Source organism: Thalia democratica, chromosome 1 (genome assembly GCF_965202585.1).
Source record: "Thalia democratica chromosome 1, ktThaDemo2.hap1.1, whole genome shotgun sequence".
NCBI classification, from domain to species: Eukaryota; Metazoa; Chordata; class Thaliacea; order Salpida; family Salpidae; genus Thalia; species Thalia democratica.
Window position 1 is genome coordinate 70,956,220 of NC_139165.1, and position 15,307 is coordinate 70,971,526.

The following is a 15,307-nucleotide window of genomic DNA, read 5'->3' on the forward strand; positions in this document are numbered from 1 at the left end:
GTGTGCTAGTTTTTATCTGTAAAAGATTAAGTTTTTATTCAACTAGTAATAGCTTTAATTTTTTAAGAAGCAGTTATTTTTTCTAAGAAACATATAAGTACTTTCATACTAAAATTACTAAAAAAGCTTTTAAGTATCAGTAAAAATAGTATTCTTGAGAAACATTTTTAATTTAAGTTCAGACGATATTAAAATTTATTAAAAAATCAGTTTAATTGGATCTAGACAAATAAAATAATGACATTTGACTTTGTTTTTATACTTCGAAAGCATATTTCAAAAAATCAGGTTATATTTAGATTTCAATTCAAGTGATGTAAATATTAGTTGTTGACTATAAAAACCAGAAGATTTATTTAAAGCTAAAAATTAGTTTACTTAATTCACCAAAAGTGCACTTTGTTTTTTGTTTTTTTAATTTGTAAACCCTTCAAAAAAAATTTCGTTACAGTTTTAACAAAATAAGTGTAATATCTCAAAGTATTTAAACTTATTTTCAGGGTGATATCGTTAAGATTTTTAATTAAAACAAAATAGGTTAATTGTTTTCAAACACGTTCTAATTTAATACTGAATTTAACTAAGTAACTTTTTCTATTCTATGGTACGTTGACATATTCATAAAGAGAAAAATTTAACTGCCAGCATTTCAATCAAAAGTTTTAGTTTGTTAATTTCCAAGGCCTTTAGAACTTATAAACCAAATTTAGATTTACTACTTAGATTAAAACATGTAGAAACGTAAAATGAACACTTTATTTACGAATAAAAACTATTTTAACTTAAAAAAGACTAAGCTCTACTGGTTCAAACCAAATTTATGTACATGATAAAAACTTGAACCCTTTTATTTAGCTACCATTTTTACTTACTATTAAAATTTAAACCAAAATCAATCGAAATTTTACTCGACGAGAGACGTTATTTTTAATGACAAAACGTGAAAAAAATCAACATCATCGAAAAACTTTCTATTTAAAAATTCTAACAACACAGTCTCCGCGCGGGAAACCCTCCAACTTGAGCGAATCTACTTTTTGAGCTGCGAGTAGGCGGCTGCCTGCTGATACGAGGCGTAATACTGGGAGTACTGAGCGTTCAACGCCGCCGCGGCCTGCTGCTGCTGGGCTACTTGCTGCTGCTGCACCACGGCCACCTGCTGCTGGGCCGCCGCTGCTTGCTGGACCGCCTGCGCGTTCGCCTGCTGAGAGTAGTACTGCGCCCACTGCTGGGAGTAATCTGCGGCCTGTTGGAAAAAAATTGTTTTAAAATTGTTTTGAGTATCAAAAATGGAGTTGGACTGTTTGAAAACATTGATTTTACTTTTCAATATGAAGCAATCATCACAAAATAAATGATTTCGTATTATATTAATTATCAAACTATTGGCTTATCTTTCTATACTGTTTACTTCATTTAAAAATTAAAACATGTTGCTTGGTTTATAAATTTTTACAATAAGTTCAACAGAAATCACAAAACTACGAATGAAAACGTACCGGTGCCGGTTGAGCTTGTTGTTGAGCGACCTGCTGAGCTGCGTACGCGTAAGCCTGCTGCTGGCTCGCCGCCACCTGCGCCACTTGAGGGTGAGCTGCTGCTGCTGCCACCTGACCGCTTACCTGCTTCATCAATTGCTTAAGTACAAAAGTATACGAGTTAAATGATATTTGTTGGTAAAATCTCAACTTGTTGGTAAAATTTAATATTTACATATCCAAAATGCGTTGAAATAATTTTAATTCGTGCAATAAAAAAAGGTAATTATTTTTAAAACCATTTAAATAAAAACTCCAATTACATCAACAAACCTGATAAGCAGTTTGAGCGTTTTGCACGACGGCGGTGGTATGAGTGACCTGCTGCCTCTGCTGCTGAGCCGCCGCCGCGGCCGCCGCTGCTGCTGCTTGCTGCTGGGCATACTGCTGCGCCAACTGCTGGGCCTGCTGCTGCTGCGCTGATTGCGCCGCCGTCAACTGCTGCTGCGCTGATTGCTGCTGAGGCGCGCGAGTCTGCTGCGCCTTAACAAGCTTTTGTGTAAACGATAATAAGTTAAACATTAACTGTTAGAATGTCTAAAAATGTTGCTTTAAAACAATAGCGTTCAAACACAAACAAAACCTGAACAAAAAAGATTAAGAGCTATTACATTAAGTAAGTCTATTGTACTTAAAATTTTTATGAACTCACAGAAGCTTGGATCTGAGCAGTTTGGGCCTGGTAAGCGCGATCGAAGTCGCTCATCTGTGAAAATAATAATATTTATATTTTCAAATATATATACATGTATAAGATATAAGGTTAAAAGGCGTTAAATCCTAGAGATCCTGATAAGCTAAGCTTATCGGAATATATACCTATTCTTAGAGCTTTTTTGATACTCCGTATATCTGTTCTTAAATTTATTTGAGAGCAGTGAAACGCCGTTAGTCGGAATAAAGTTTTGAAACAAAAACATCTGTGGTATATACATGTATATAAATTTACAAGTGAGTGACTTACAGGCTTGGCAGATGGTTGAAACGTGTTTTTTGCAGTCGAACGATTTTGCTGGTTGCTTTGGTTTTGCTGGCGTCTAATTATAACAATAACAATATTATTCTTAAGTTCAATAGAAAAACAATTTTCCATTACAATTAGAAAACTATGTTGTATGTGAAATTAAACCAATGATATAACGGAATTTTAATCAGCTCTTATCTTAGTTATAATGAAAGTGTAAACAACAAAAAACTTCGCTTCAACTAGAATTAGTCTTTAACACTTTTATGTTTAAACAAATTAAAATCATAAAACTAACTGATGATGATTTTGTCCACTTTTGTTGTTTGTTTGGTTATGACTAGATCCGCGGTTGTTATTATTCTGCTGGGAGTTGTCTGTTAGGTTCAAATAAAATGTTATATTTTATAATGAATAGCTTACAACTTTAACAAATCAACGATGTTTTTTAAATTTAATTAAAAATAGAAGAAAATTATTATTTTTTATTGCTAATGAATCAGTTGTAACACAACGTTCATTGTGATACAACTTATTCATTAATCTATTAGAACAATTTTAATTTTAAAATAAAACTTGAATTAAAAAAAGTATATATATAAAACTTTAACTTTTAAATAAAAAATAGATAATACATAAGAAGTAATACAAAATAGAAGTTTTTTTTTAAATATACCAACAAACAGCAGTTAACTTTAAATTTTTTGAGCGTTACTTAAACTAGAAGGTTAACTTGTCAAGCAAGTAATTTTAATTAAAGCTAATTAGATTTTAGGTGCAACACTTACACAAGCATAAAAAAAAGCTTTAGTTAAAATATTAAAACTTACTCTTGCTGGAATTCCAATTATCTCTTTGACTATTTTGATTGTTCTGACGATTTCCAAAACCACCACCTGTATTCGATTATATTTTTACAACATGATACTTTTAACCCTAAATTCACTTATACTGTTGCAAAATAATAACTAGTTTTCAACTGTATGATACAAACAAATATGCTCAATAAACTAATATAATATAATGAACTTAATTTTAAAACTAATAATTTTGTTGTATTTTCAAAATGCAGCAGTAAGTTTTATTCACAAGTACAAAACACACCCATATTGTTGTTTCCTTGGAAACCGGGTCTGTGCCCGCCGAAGCGCATTGGACCGCCAAATCTCATGGGGCCGCCGCGACCCATCATCGGTGGACCCCAAGGCCTCATTCCAGGTCGCATTCCTGGCCTCATGCCGGGGCCGCCGAACCTTAAAGTAGAATTAATTTTAGTTTAATGTAGGTTTATGTAAAAAAGTTTATTAATAACAACTACCTTAAACTAAAATATACCTTTTTAATCGTAAACTTCAAACGTATTGAACAATAAAAATAAAATAAAAGCAATCAAATGACTACAAAGAAAAAAAAGTTTATATTCACCAACTGATTTAAAATTAACTTTATTCTTCAAGCGTATCTTTTTACATTCTTTAAACTTATGTAACTATAAATTAACTGACGACTTTAATATTAAATACGTAAGTATACCAAAAGTAAAGATGAACTCACCTCATCATGGGGCCTGGACCTTGAGGCCTGAACTTCTTCATACCGGGTCCGGCAAACTCGGCCATTCTCTTTCTCGCTTCGATCTTGTAATTGGTTATCTGCTTGTCGGCTTCCTCGCCTGACAGCTCCAAAAACTCAACTTCCTCGAACAAGCTGCCCTGCTCCGGGAACGTGTAGCTGGCTGAAAGAAAATTTTGATTTATATGTTATAAGAACTTTGATTTTTATTTACTTTTTAACCTTTTTTTAAGTTCTGTAACTTTTGTTTGCAGAAAAATATTTTTAAAACAAAACTTTTAACTAAAAATTTGTAGAAATTGTGGACTATAACTGTGCGAGCTTAACTTCTATTTTAACATTTTCAATAAATGCAATATGTAAGCTACTACTCGCTTGACAATTACTTTTAGCATGTACAAATGTTAGATAACTACTTATCTATAAAACTATAAAAACATCAAAATGCAGTGTTTAAATACGTTGTATAGACTTTACAACAAAAATTAAAACAAACCTTTCATTTTGAAGAGTACGGGATCTGGGATGTCCCTGCCTTCCTCGCTGTACCTCTTGTAGCACCGCTGCTTGTAATTGTCGTGAGTTGGAACGATCACCACCGCCTTCCTGTGGAACCCTTCGAACTGACGCATCTTCATACGCGATGACTCGCTCACGTTCGCCTTAGAATTTTTATTTGCTTTACTTGGTTGACAACTTTGTGTTGATTAACTATTTTAAGTAGTTTAAATATAAAGAAAGACTATTTTATTCAAGTTGTAAATAGAGTAAAACTATTTAATTTCAAACTTTTTTTTTTTTATCTGTAAATATTTCTAGGAAAAAATCATCAATAAACACAAAATAAACCTAATCAGTAAAATAAACATTCCTTTCTTACCTGATCGAGGATGTAGTTACGCTTGGTCCTGCAGGCACGATCAATGAACTGCGGCATTATGTCGAATGCAATTTGCACTTTCTCCTCACGTCTCATATCGGCCAGTCCCGTTACCTGCAATCATGTGAGAAATCTTTCTTATTTGGGTAAGAATAAATTTATAAAGTCTTATATAGTTTTATTCTTTTATAGGAGATACTTAATAGAAACTATTCTACTTTAACTAAGAAATGACAATAAAATTTCATACTTAAGCCTAATTTGTATAAAATAATAAGTTTTAACCATACTATTGAACATTAAACAATAAACTAATAACAAACTCACAGTCATTTTGGAAACCAAGGCTTTGGTTCCAATCACATTATAATTCATATCTGGATTTTCAGTACACAGCTTGCTGCAATAATGTGATTTTCCACAACCTGGAAGACCGCACATCATGATGACCTGTTTTTAAATAAATGTTTTTAATAAATGTTTTGTTTACGAATATTTGAATTTAGCGTTATACATTGTTCAAATATCCAGTACAACAATGACGGCTTGTAGTTTATACAAGTCCTTTATGGGCCTATTCGTACCTAAAACTAACAAGTTTTTAACTTGAGTAAGGGCGATACAAGTAAACTTTTATTTAATATCAAGTGTTGTAATCTAAATGAACTCACTTGGCAATCTTTCTTATCAGTTTTTGCAACAACTTCGCGCTTTCTGTCTTCCAAATCGACTTGTCCGATAAATTTGTAATCTGAAAACTCTTCAGGTACTTCAGAGAATGCTTTTTCCTGTTAAGAAAATAAACTTGATTACTAAATAAATTAAACGTATTTGGCTGTAGTTTCTATTTGATACTTCGAAACATTATTGGTTAAGTAAATTTTATCTCTAAAGTACGTAAAACCTGTTTAGCTTGAACTAGCAAAAGTTATCATTCTTATAAACTGCTAACTGATTATATTAAGCTAATGAGTTGAAAATAATAAATATATGTATTGCGATTACTATTGGTATAACTCATTTATCTTAAACACAGTAAAAATCAATTTTTTATTATTTTTAATATTTATTTACCTAAAATACTTTGTACATAGACATTTTTTAACGTTTTTGGAAATTTATTAATTGCCACATTGTCAGCAGCAAGAAATAAAAATTAAAATTTTATATTAAAACTGGAAACAAACTTTTAGTCCAAAGTTGACCTCAACAACAGTGTTCAAGCAAGAAACGTGAGGAAACAAATATTTTCCGTTCAAGTTCTTCTTGTCAAAAGTAAAAGCTTCGCCTAGACTTTCGCCGTTCTTAGTGAACACAAACACGACATTTCCGTCACCTGACATATCCTGTTAGTTTTATGCTTTAGTTTAACATATAGACACATTTTTTATTATGCTAAAATATGCTTTAATTAGTTTGCTGTAAGTAAGATACAGAAATCTATATACGATATCTTACAGAAAACGTAAAAATAAAAATAAACATTAAAGACCTGTTATAACAGTTTTTAATTAAATCTAACTAAGTTAAAAACAAAAACACGTATCACTGAATACTTACCATGAAGCAACCGATGGTATTGCCCGTATCATAAGGAGTAATTAATATTAAAATAAATATATACATAGTTATTTTTAAACAGTTGTTATCTAATTCGAATAGTTTTAAAATTCCAAAGCACAAAACTCATCTCAAAACTGACCATGAAACAACCGATGACGTCGCCGGTCTTGAACGTCTTTCCGTACGACTTGCTCTTGGCGTTGCTCACCGCCTTGCTCGTGCTGCAGTACGCGAACGACGTCTCGCCCTCGCCCGCACACATGTCCACCCTCGAGCTTTGCGACCATCCCACCCTCACGGCGTGCTTCTGGTGCGCGGGGGGCAGGTGACGCGCGTTGTTGCGCTCGCCGACCTGCACGTTGTACTCGGTTTAAGTGTTGGAGAGGTTTCAAGTTGCGAGTTCGAGGCGGTAAAAATACAGCAACTGAAGCGGGAGAATCAAAAACCAACTTGGGTCGGAACGTATTGAGGCCGTTTCCCAACTAGTGGTTAGGGAATGCTGATAGCAGTTGTGCTTTTTATTGGGTTATTTGTAAATTTTAACATTTCAGGCTTACCACTCATTGAAATTACTACCCATTGAAGCTTTATACAGCAAAAGTGACAATAAAATCAAACTGCATGGATTGGTAAAAATTTATACCAATAAAAAATTTAATTAGTACTAGTAACAAAAGTGGTTTTTTATCAAGTATTAATAATATAATTTAAGTTAAAAACCATAGTTTGTTTAATCAAAACTTATTATCTTAGGACAATTATTTTAATTTCTTCACAAGAAACTAGCCTGAGATATATAAAAAAAACCTCTAGCCTGAGACATACAAAAAAATTTAACCGTCCTGAGAGGGGGTTACTGGATTAGGTAAATGGAGAGGCTGGGTTTCGAAAAACGATTATTTTACAAAACATTTTCTAAATTAAACTAGGTTTTTTTTTTTGAGTCTGCACTTTAGTCACTGTATAAAAACAAAAAATAAAAGGCGCAAAAACAAGAATAAATGCTGCATATAAAGAAAATAAAATGCATACCACGAATTTTAATAAAACAAAAAGTACACAATAAACAAAATAAAATCACAGTATAGTTCTAGTGAACAATTTTATTTAGAATAAAAAGAGTAGTTGTTCTTCTTTGAATTTTGTGGTTATGCACTGAAGATTTAGTAATCCGGATTTTCAAAACAGCATAGTGAAAAAACGATTCGTTTCAATAAAAAATAAGGTGAATTCATTTCTACTATTTATAATACAACAATCAACATGCAATATTGCTGGATATTTAACAATACTTGTAAAATAAGAGTTTCTATTTTGTTCAAAGTAACATTTATAATAACCTGCTATAGGTAAACAAAATATTTTGGATGTAAATTAAAATGTAATGCCTACGAGTTGTAAATATTCATATCACACTTATTTTTATTATAAAAAAGCCCAGTTGAACATTTTACTTATGTTCATGTTACCTCTTTTACTGTTAGGATTTCGTTGAAACGACTTGATAAGTCTTCCTTTCATAGCACACAGCAGGCTTTCTTCTAAAAAATCATCTGAGAAAAGTTTACTCACACCATTTATGATGTTGCTTAATAGATAGTCTGTTATAAATGGATGTTATACCTATATGTTATTGCTTATATTATTTGATAAATTATTTAGCAATGGTCTTGCAAATAATTTTACTTTTAAACATCGCGTTGAAATATTTAGAATATTTTCGATTATTTTTTTGTTATCAGATTTTGACAAAATAAATGAATTAACTTTGTGAATTGAGGTTGTTTAATTTAACGTACAATTTAGTCAATGTTGATCTTTTTAACTAAATTATTTGTTTTAAATTATAAACAAGTTCAAGTTGTCTTAGTTAATTTATTACACTTTTTTAGATTAAACTAAAATTAAAGTAGGTATAAAAACTTTAGGAAAAAAATAGGTCAACTGATACTAAAAAAAAACTCTCAATCATTTTTTAATTAACAACTTGACTTAAAGTGATGTTTAATTTACACATAAGTTTAAATATATTTTACACAACTTTTTAATTCTCAACTATATTTACTCCACAGTCTTTAATTTAACCAATATAATAAAAAATAATGTTGATTAAGTTTTGTTAGCATATCAAAGCAATCTTCTGAATTTAAGTTTTAATAAACTCATTTTCAATAAAATATTTTCATCAACTTTTGTAAAATCTTATTAAAAAGTTAAGTAGAAATAAATGTTTTTATTTTGAAGACAATCAATTAAGAAACTATTTAAAATTAAAAAAACATTTAATTATATTAATTTGAAAAAATTGTTTTACTGGAGTATTTAATTCTAAAAATTGTCTTTAAAAAGCATACGTTGAAGGAAATCTATCAGGATTAAAGAAAATAATTCAGACACCAGTTACGCAATTTATCACTTGAAGTTTTTTTAATTATAAAAAAATGTAAAAATATTTTTGATAAGTTAACTAAGAATGGTATTTGTTTTATAGTAGCAATTGAAAACTTCACTGTAATGTTTATAATTGGTTTTTGTTAAACCATGTTTTTACTCTAATAAAAAAAACAGAAATTCAAACTAAAAGCGGGTATTTTTTTATTTTAATCAGCTCCTAAAATACCTTTTGAAATAAAACAAATGGACTTAAAATTAAACGTGTATAGTTAATAAGTATATTGTGCAAATATTTTTGTAATCAAAAATAATTTTTAACTTATGTAAAAACTTCATACTCTTTTAGTAAAAAATGTTTAAAATTCATATTATAAAATTAAACATTATCATTGCAACTTATTTTTTTTAATTTAAACTTGTGTTAATGTCTATATTGTACTTGGAAAATTAAAATTATAGGTAAACAATTCAAGTTTGAAATACAGTTTTATAATTTAAGACATTTTGTCCTAGTAGCTTTGGATCATACAATGTTAATCGTGATATATAAAGTCTTCTACAGTTAGAAAAATAAATTATAAATGAATAAAAAATAATTATTAGATAAGTAATAACTTTCTATTCAAACTGGGAGTAGTTAATTACTGATAATGGTAAAAACAGTTATAAGTATATGTATAGTTATAAAAGTGTGATTGATATTTACAGACAACTCAATTTATAACATATATTTTGATTTAAATGAATTAAATTTACTTCCCAACACCTTTGTAACGCATAGCAAAAAACTTTTAATTAAGTTCAAAAAACATTGTTATTTTCAAGTTGCAGTGGATTAAAAAGCTTCAAACCATTTTTTATTCTTCATCTGGAACATCTGGATCTTCAACTTCTTTCATTTTAACAACAAAAACAATACTAACAAAATAAACCATAACCCAAAACGATTATTATATATTTTTAAATAAAAAAGTATTTTGATTACTATAAGTGCTGCGTTTTGGGTTATGGGTTTCATAGCAGAAAAAAAAACAATATACCACAGATAGGAAAGAAAAAAATTAACAATTACGGCAAAAAATTAGAAGCTTATTTACAAAAACTTTACCTTTGTAGATCTGAAAACATAGAAATAAAATACAAAATACTTTTACTATTCAACTATAAACTTTTTAAAACTTAAAATAATTTTTGAAATAGTATTTTACTTCGTTTAATTTAAGTGTTTAGGTTAAAATACAGAATAAGATAACAAACCTTGCACTCATAGTAAACTTTTCCCTTGTTAACTCCGTGCGTTGCCCTGCTGCTACCCCACAAAAACGCAAACCCGTCCATTGACAAAGGAGACATTGTTGTTCGACCGTCATACAACTGGATGAGTTTTTTTTTTTTTTTTGAAAAACATTTAGTATTACACCATAACAATAACAATTTTATATTAGTCACAGGACGTCAACTTTGTTTTTAACTTTTTAATATATAGTTTCAAATGCTCAAAATAATATATAGTAAACTATTGTATTTAACTCGTAATTACTTCATTTCAAATGAGTAACCTTGATGTTTAGAGAGCTGTTAGACTTGTCTAAAACGACTATATTTTCATCAAAATCTTCTTCCGGTTCTTCTGGTGGAGGAACGAACCTTTAAACATTAACTTAAATTATATCTTGTCACACAATGAGATAGACAGGGTGGCCATTAGTTTTTTGAAATTACTTCCAGGTTTTATGAATTTTTTCCAGGTTTTTGAATGTATACGTTTTAGGGTCTATTTTCAGTTTAAATTTAAGTTTATAGTAAAAACTGTGTTAAATAATATAATAACATTAAAAAGATATTGTAGAGCTACTTTAAATGAGCTTTTGAATAAAAAAAATGTAGATGATGACAAATTTTTTTAATCTGTTTGTAATGCTATATTTTTTGTTTCAAATCAATATTCTACTACTTAACATGTAAAAATTGTTTAAAATTCCAGGTTTTTCAGTGATTTTATTCAAAAATCCTAAATAATATATAAATACGCCTTGAGAATAATAATAATAATTTTTCAAACATTAGTTTTTAAAACTAAAATAGTTAGTTATTAGGATCCCATAAAAATAATAAAGAAGTTGGATTTTTTTTATCTAAAATATAACTTACATTTTATTGTTTTCATCAGGCTTGTTTGTTTGCTTTGTTTCAGAATGCGAACGTTTTCTATCGTTTGTATCACCTATTTTTTACAGAAAAGCATATTTAATTATTAAAAAAACTTGTTGCAAAAAAATAGTTGACTAGTTAGCTAAGTAACTACTTACTTGTCTCAGTGGGTTCAAGCTGTGCACTAACAGATGTAGTAACTGAAAAGTAAGGTATAGTTACTATATATATATATATACATGATACTGTTGAAATCGTTTTAATAAATTATAAAATCAAGTTTACATTTTAAACTTACCCTCCACATCTGCGTCTGTCCATTCAGTTTCCTGAAATAAAGAAATATTTAACTTCTTATTTTGAATATTTAGCAATTTATTGCCAGCTTAAATTCATTTTAACATATAATGGGAATTTGATTTAGTATATTTAAATTAAAAAACACTTTGAGAAAAATAAAAAGTTGAGCTTTACTAGTTCTAGAAACTTTTAAGAAAAAGTCTATAAAATATACTTTTGATTGCTCAAGCTTTTCAGTTTAATCTTAACTGTACTAAAATTTTTACAAGCTTAAAGAATAAAGATTTTATAATAGTTTTGTTTAATTTAATATTCTGCTTACCTTAAGCTCATCATCATTGGCTTCCAGGTCGACCTGGATCTCATCTTGGCTTTCCTCGTTCTGTTCTTCAACTTGGACTTCTTCATCCTGGGCGACTTCTTCAGGTTGCTCTTCCATCACTTCTTCTGCTGCTTCTTCCTGGGCAACTTCTTCCTGGGCAACTTCTTCCTGGGCAACTTCTTCCTGAGCAGCTTCCTCCTGAGCAGCTTCTTCTTGTACTGCCTCTTCGCTCTGCTCCACCTCTGCCTCTTCAGCGACTTCATCTTCCATCTGCTCTTCCGGGCTCACCTCGCTCTGGAACTCTTCCGAGTCCATCATTGCCTCCTGTTCTGCAGCTTCAGCAGCTTCCTCTTCGGCTTCGAGGTCGACCGGTGGCGGGCTGTCTTCCCTGACTGGGCTGACCTCGTCTGAAGTTCCATCCTTTATGAAAATTATCTGTAACTGACAAAAAAAATAAAAAGAAACACTATAATCTTAATAGTAACCAAATTTCTTTTGAATTTACTAAAGTTGTTTTGATGTGTGCTGACAGCCTGTCAGGTACTTAAGCATACCAAACATACGCTATTAGTTGTACCTGATAACCTTTGTAAATAGTAATAGTTAATTATTTTAGTTCATTAAATAAAAATTAGTTAACTAACATTATTATCATTGTAAAATCACTATAAATATGATACATAAAAAAAACAACCATTGTTTTGTTGGACAATAGAAGAATTAACATCAAAAATCAATCTAATATTTTTTACTTGGTAATAATCAATACTTATCTTAAATAATTTATTCATATGTTTAAGACTAAATAAATAACAAACAAAATAATATTTCTTTAACAATGTACAGGTTTTTACAAAAATTTTTAGAAAATAAAGTCAAATTGCAATTTTAAATAACTTACTTTTTATTTTCATAATGTTTAATAAACATTATTTTCTAACTTTACTTTAATTAACTATTTACTGATGATTATAAATACCTAACAAAATTAAAAAGATCAATTAAGAATATTAGTTTGCTGGAAAAAAATACGAAACTTTAAATTTAAATACTTTAAAACAAATATCTTTTTATGACAGTTTAAACTGTAATTATAAAAGCTGCTACAGAGTTAAAATCATTTTCATATGTCATAAATACTAAGACTTTTCAAAGTTTAAATTTTAAAACTAGAGGGCTGCTTAGTAAAACAGAAAAGTTATAATAAAAATAAATGATAGTCATGAAAAACATAAAAAGACATTTATCATCAGTAAAAACTAACATTGGATATTTCATCTTGCTGAATATCTTCAGGCTCTACATCCTCTTCTGGCACGGCGTTTCCAGCCGCTGCTGTTGAGAAAAACAAACTAAAATAAATGTTAATTGTAGATTGTATTTTTTAATTGAGAATAAATAGGAAAATAAAACAATTGTTATTCCAATTTAATTTAAGTATTTCAACTAGTTTATCTATATATTATAAATAAAAAATAGCTTCAATTATACAACTACCTTGATTACTATCAATAACTGAAAGAAGAAGTGCTTTTAGTTCTGCTTTTTTTGCAGTTCTACCAAAAGGAACTTTCATTGTATTGAGTGTTTCCTTCAATTCAGTAACTTTCATTTTTTCAATTTTGTCCATTTTAGATGTTTGTTATTGTTAATTTTTGTTAAATAAGTAGAAATGCTGAATTTTTACTCAAATTAATTTTAATAATATTAATTAGTAATTTGTAACCAGACTAAACATTGCGATTATTTAAATTAATAACATGATAACTTACAATAAAAATACTTAAAAACAATTTTTTTTAACAGTTTAAGCTAGAACAAATAAAACTTTTATACATACTTTTATAACTTTAATTAAATTTATTTTATCAACTAAGCATTCTAGCTTATTTTCAATTTAACTATCGGTATGAATATTTTTGATTTTAGTTGAATTGATTAAAAGCAACGTACATCTTAAAAAGTACATACCAACAGGGTTACCACTCAATTTTCAAAAATTTTTCCAGGTTTTTAAAGTACACATTATTGGGTCTATTTTTAGTTTAAATTTAAGTTTAAGTGAGAAACTGTGTCAAATAGTATAAAAATATTGAAAAGATACTGTAAAGCTACTTTAAATATGTTTTTTAATAAAAAAAATTTTGATGATGACAAAAACTTTTGATTTATATGATAGATTTTATGAGTCAAATCGAAATTTTACTACTGAACATGTGGTAATTGTTAAAATTCCAGGTTTTTTCAGGATGTGTCAGGTATCAAGGAGTGGCAACCCTGATACTAATGATTTTTAAATTGAGTATATGTGCTTAACATAGTGTGCATAGAAATGAGTTCACTGTAAATATCAAGTTTGATTTGTACAAACAATATTTCAAAGCTGTCAATTTACTTAGCTTTTTTTTATTTCAAATACAGGGGTTTTAAAATAAATAGCATACTATAAATTACAAATATATCTAAGATGTAGGTTAAGGGCATAGGGGGGGGGGGGGGGTAAACACCCTTTTTTGGTTTTTGATCTTATTTTATTTAGTTTTTACTAAGCTACAACATGCTTTTTACAGATTTAAAAAATTCAAAATGATTTTTGAGATATAGCAGGTCAAAGTCGGAGGCAACAATAGGATCCTTATGGGAGGCGCAAATTAAAACGGCAAATAACTAGAAATCACTAAAAATCTATCTCCTCCTACGTTTTTTGAGATATCTACCTCAAATTTTCAGGAAATGTTCCTTGCAGTATTTAGAAAATTCTGTTGGAAGGAATTTAAAAAAAATTATTTAAAAAAAATTTTATAATAAAAAAACAAAAAAAAAACTGTTTTTTTTTGTTTATTTTTTATATATTTTTTTTAATTTTTATTTTTTTTTAAATTCCTTCCGACAGAATTTTCTAAATATATTAAGGAACACTTCCTGAAGTTTTGAGGTAGTTTTCTCAAAAAACGTAGGAGAAGATAGATTTTTAGTGAAATAGTCTATTTTTGCCGTTTTAGTTTGCGCCTCCCATAAGAAACCTATTGTGGGCTCCGACTTTGACCGGCTATATCTCAAAAGTTATTTTGAATTTTTTAAATCTGTAAAAAGCATCTTGTAGCTTAGTAAAAATTATATAAAATAAGATCAAAAACCAAAAAAGGGTGTTTACCCCCCCCCCCCCCTATGCCCTTAATTTACTTAAAAATTTTCTTTTAATACTCTAAAACAGATATTTACTTTCTTTAGTTCTTTATCATTCATACATTGCTATATAGCTTAGAAATCATTGTTCTATGCTTCTCAAAGTTTAGAACTTATTACAATTTTTAGTAACCTTATTTCATGCAAATTTTTTTATGTTCGAATTTAAAATCACTGAAAATTTATATTAAAATGTTTTAAGTTAGGAGCTAACTTTTAAAATATATTGGTTTGTAGTTTTTAAGATTAGTGGGTACACAACAACTCAATTCTGACAACTTACATTCCTATATAAAGTTATTGTTGCAATTTTTGATAATGGATGCATATGCAATATATGCATCCATGAATATATGCAATATTATCAAAAATTCTTTTTTAACAAAATTAAAACCAACTAAATATTAAAACAAAATTAAAACCAACTAAATATTAAA

The 15,307-nt window shown here is 29.0% G+C and overlaps 1 protein-coding gene across 4 annotated transcripts; it reads right to left on the reverse strand.

The window, feature by feature from the left end:
* Positions 1–322: 322 nt before the first annotated feature.
* LOC145845899 (uncharacterized) lies at positions 323–13,355 on the reverse strand. 4 transcript variants are annotated; one of them, XM_082952909.1, is made up of 23 exons: positions 13,182–13,355; positions 12,949–13,019; positions 11,685–12,104; positions 11,361–11,391; positions 11,221–11,262; positions 11,063–11,135; positions 10,471–10,558; positions 10,169–10,285; positions 6,657–6,869; positions 6,142–6,300; positions 5,626–5,742; positions 5,282–5,404; positions 4,955–5,068; positions 4,571–4,736; positions 4,057–4,237; positions 3,607–3,755; positions 3,333–3,398; positions 2,801–2,879; positions 2,503–2,575; positions 2,191–2,244; positions 1,812–2,021; positions 1,500–1,625; positions 323–1,246 (listed from the first exon to the last, which is right to left on the reverse strand). In XM_082952909.1, exons 1-23 carry the CDS (start codon positions 13,312–13,314, stop codon positions 1,031–1,033), a joined length of 3,021 nt encoding a protein of 1,006 aa, XP_082809035.1. In that variant the 5' UTR covers positions 13,315–13,355; the 3' UTR covers positions 323–1,030. The 4 variants fall into 4 exon arrangements, with proteins under 4 accessions (XP_082809035.1, XP_082809034.1, XP_082809031.1 ...); XM_082952908.1 differs by having other exon boundaries at positions 1,500–1,622; positions 1,812–2,030; XM_082952905.1 differs by having other exon boundaries at positions 1,812–2,030.
* Between the last annotated feature and the right edge of the window lie 1,952 nt (positions 13,356–15,307).

Coding starts and splice junctions, on each gene's coding strand:
- LOC145845899 (XM_082952905.1), bottom strand. CDS start 13,314: ATGGACAAAATTGAAAAAATGAAAGTTACTGAATTGAAGGAAACACTC. Junction 10,559..11,062: donor CCTGATGAAAACAATAAAAT/GTAAGTTATATT, acceptor TAATGTTTAAAG/GTTCGTTCCTCCACCAGAAG. Junction 3,756..4,056: donor GGTCCAGGCCCCATGATGAG/GTGAGTTCATCT, acceptor TTCTACTTTAAG/GTTCGGCGGCCCCGGCATGA.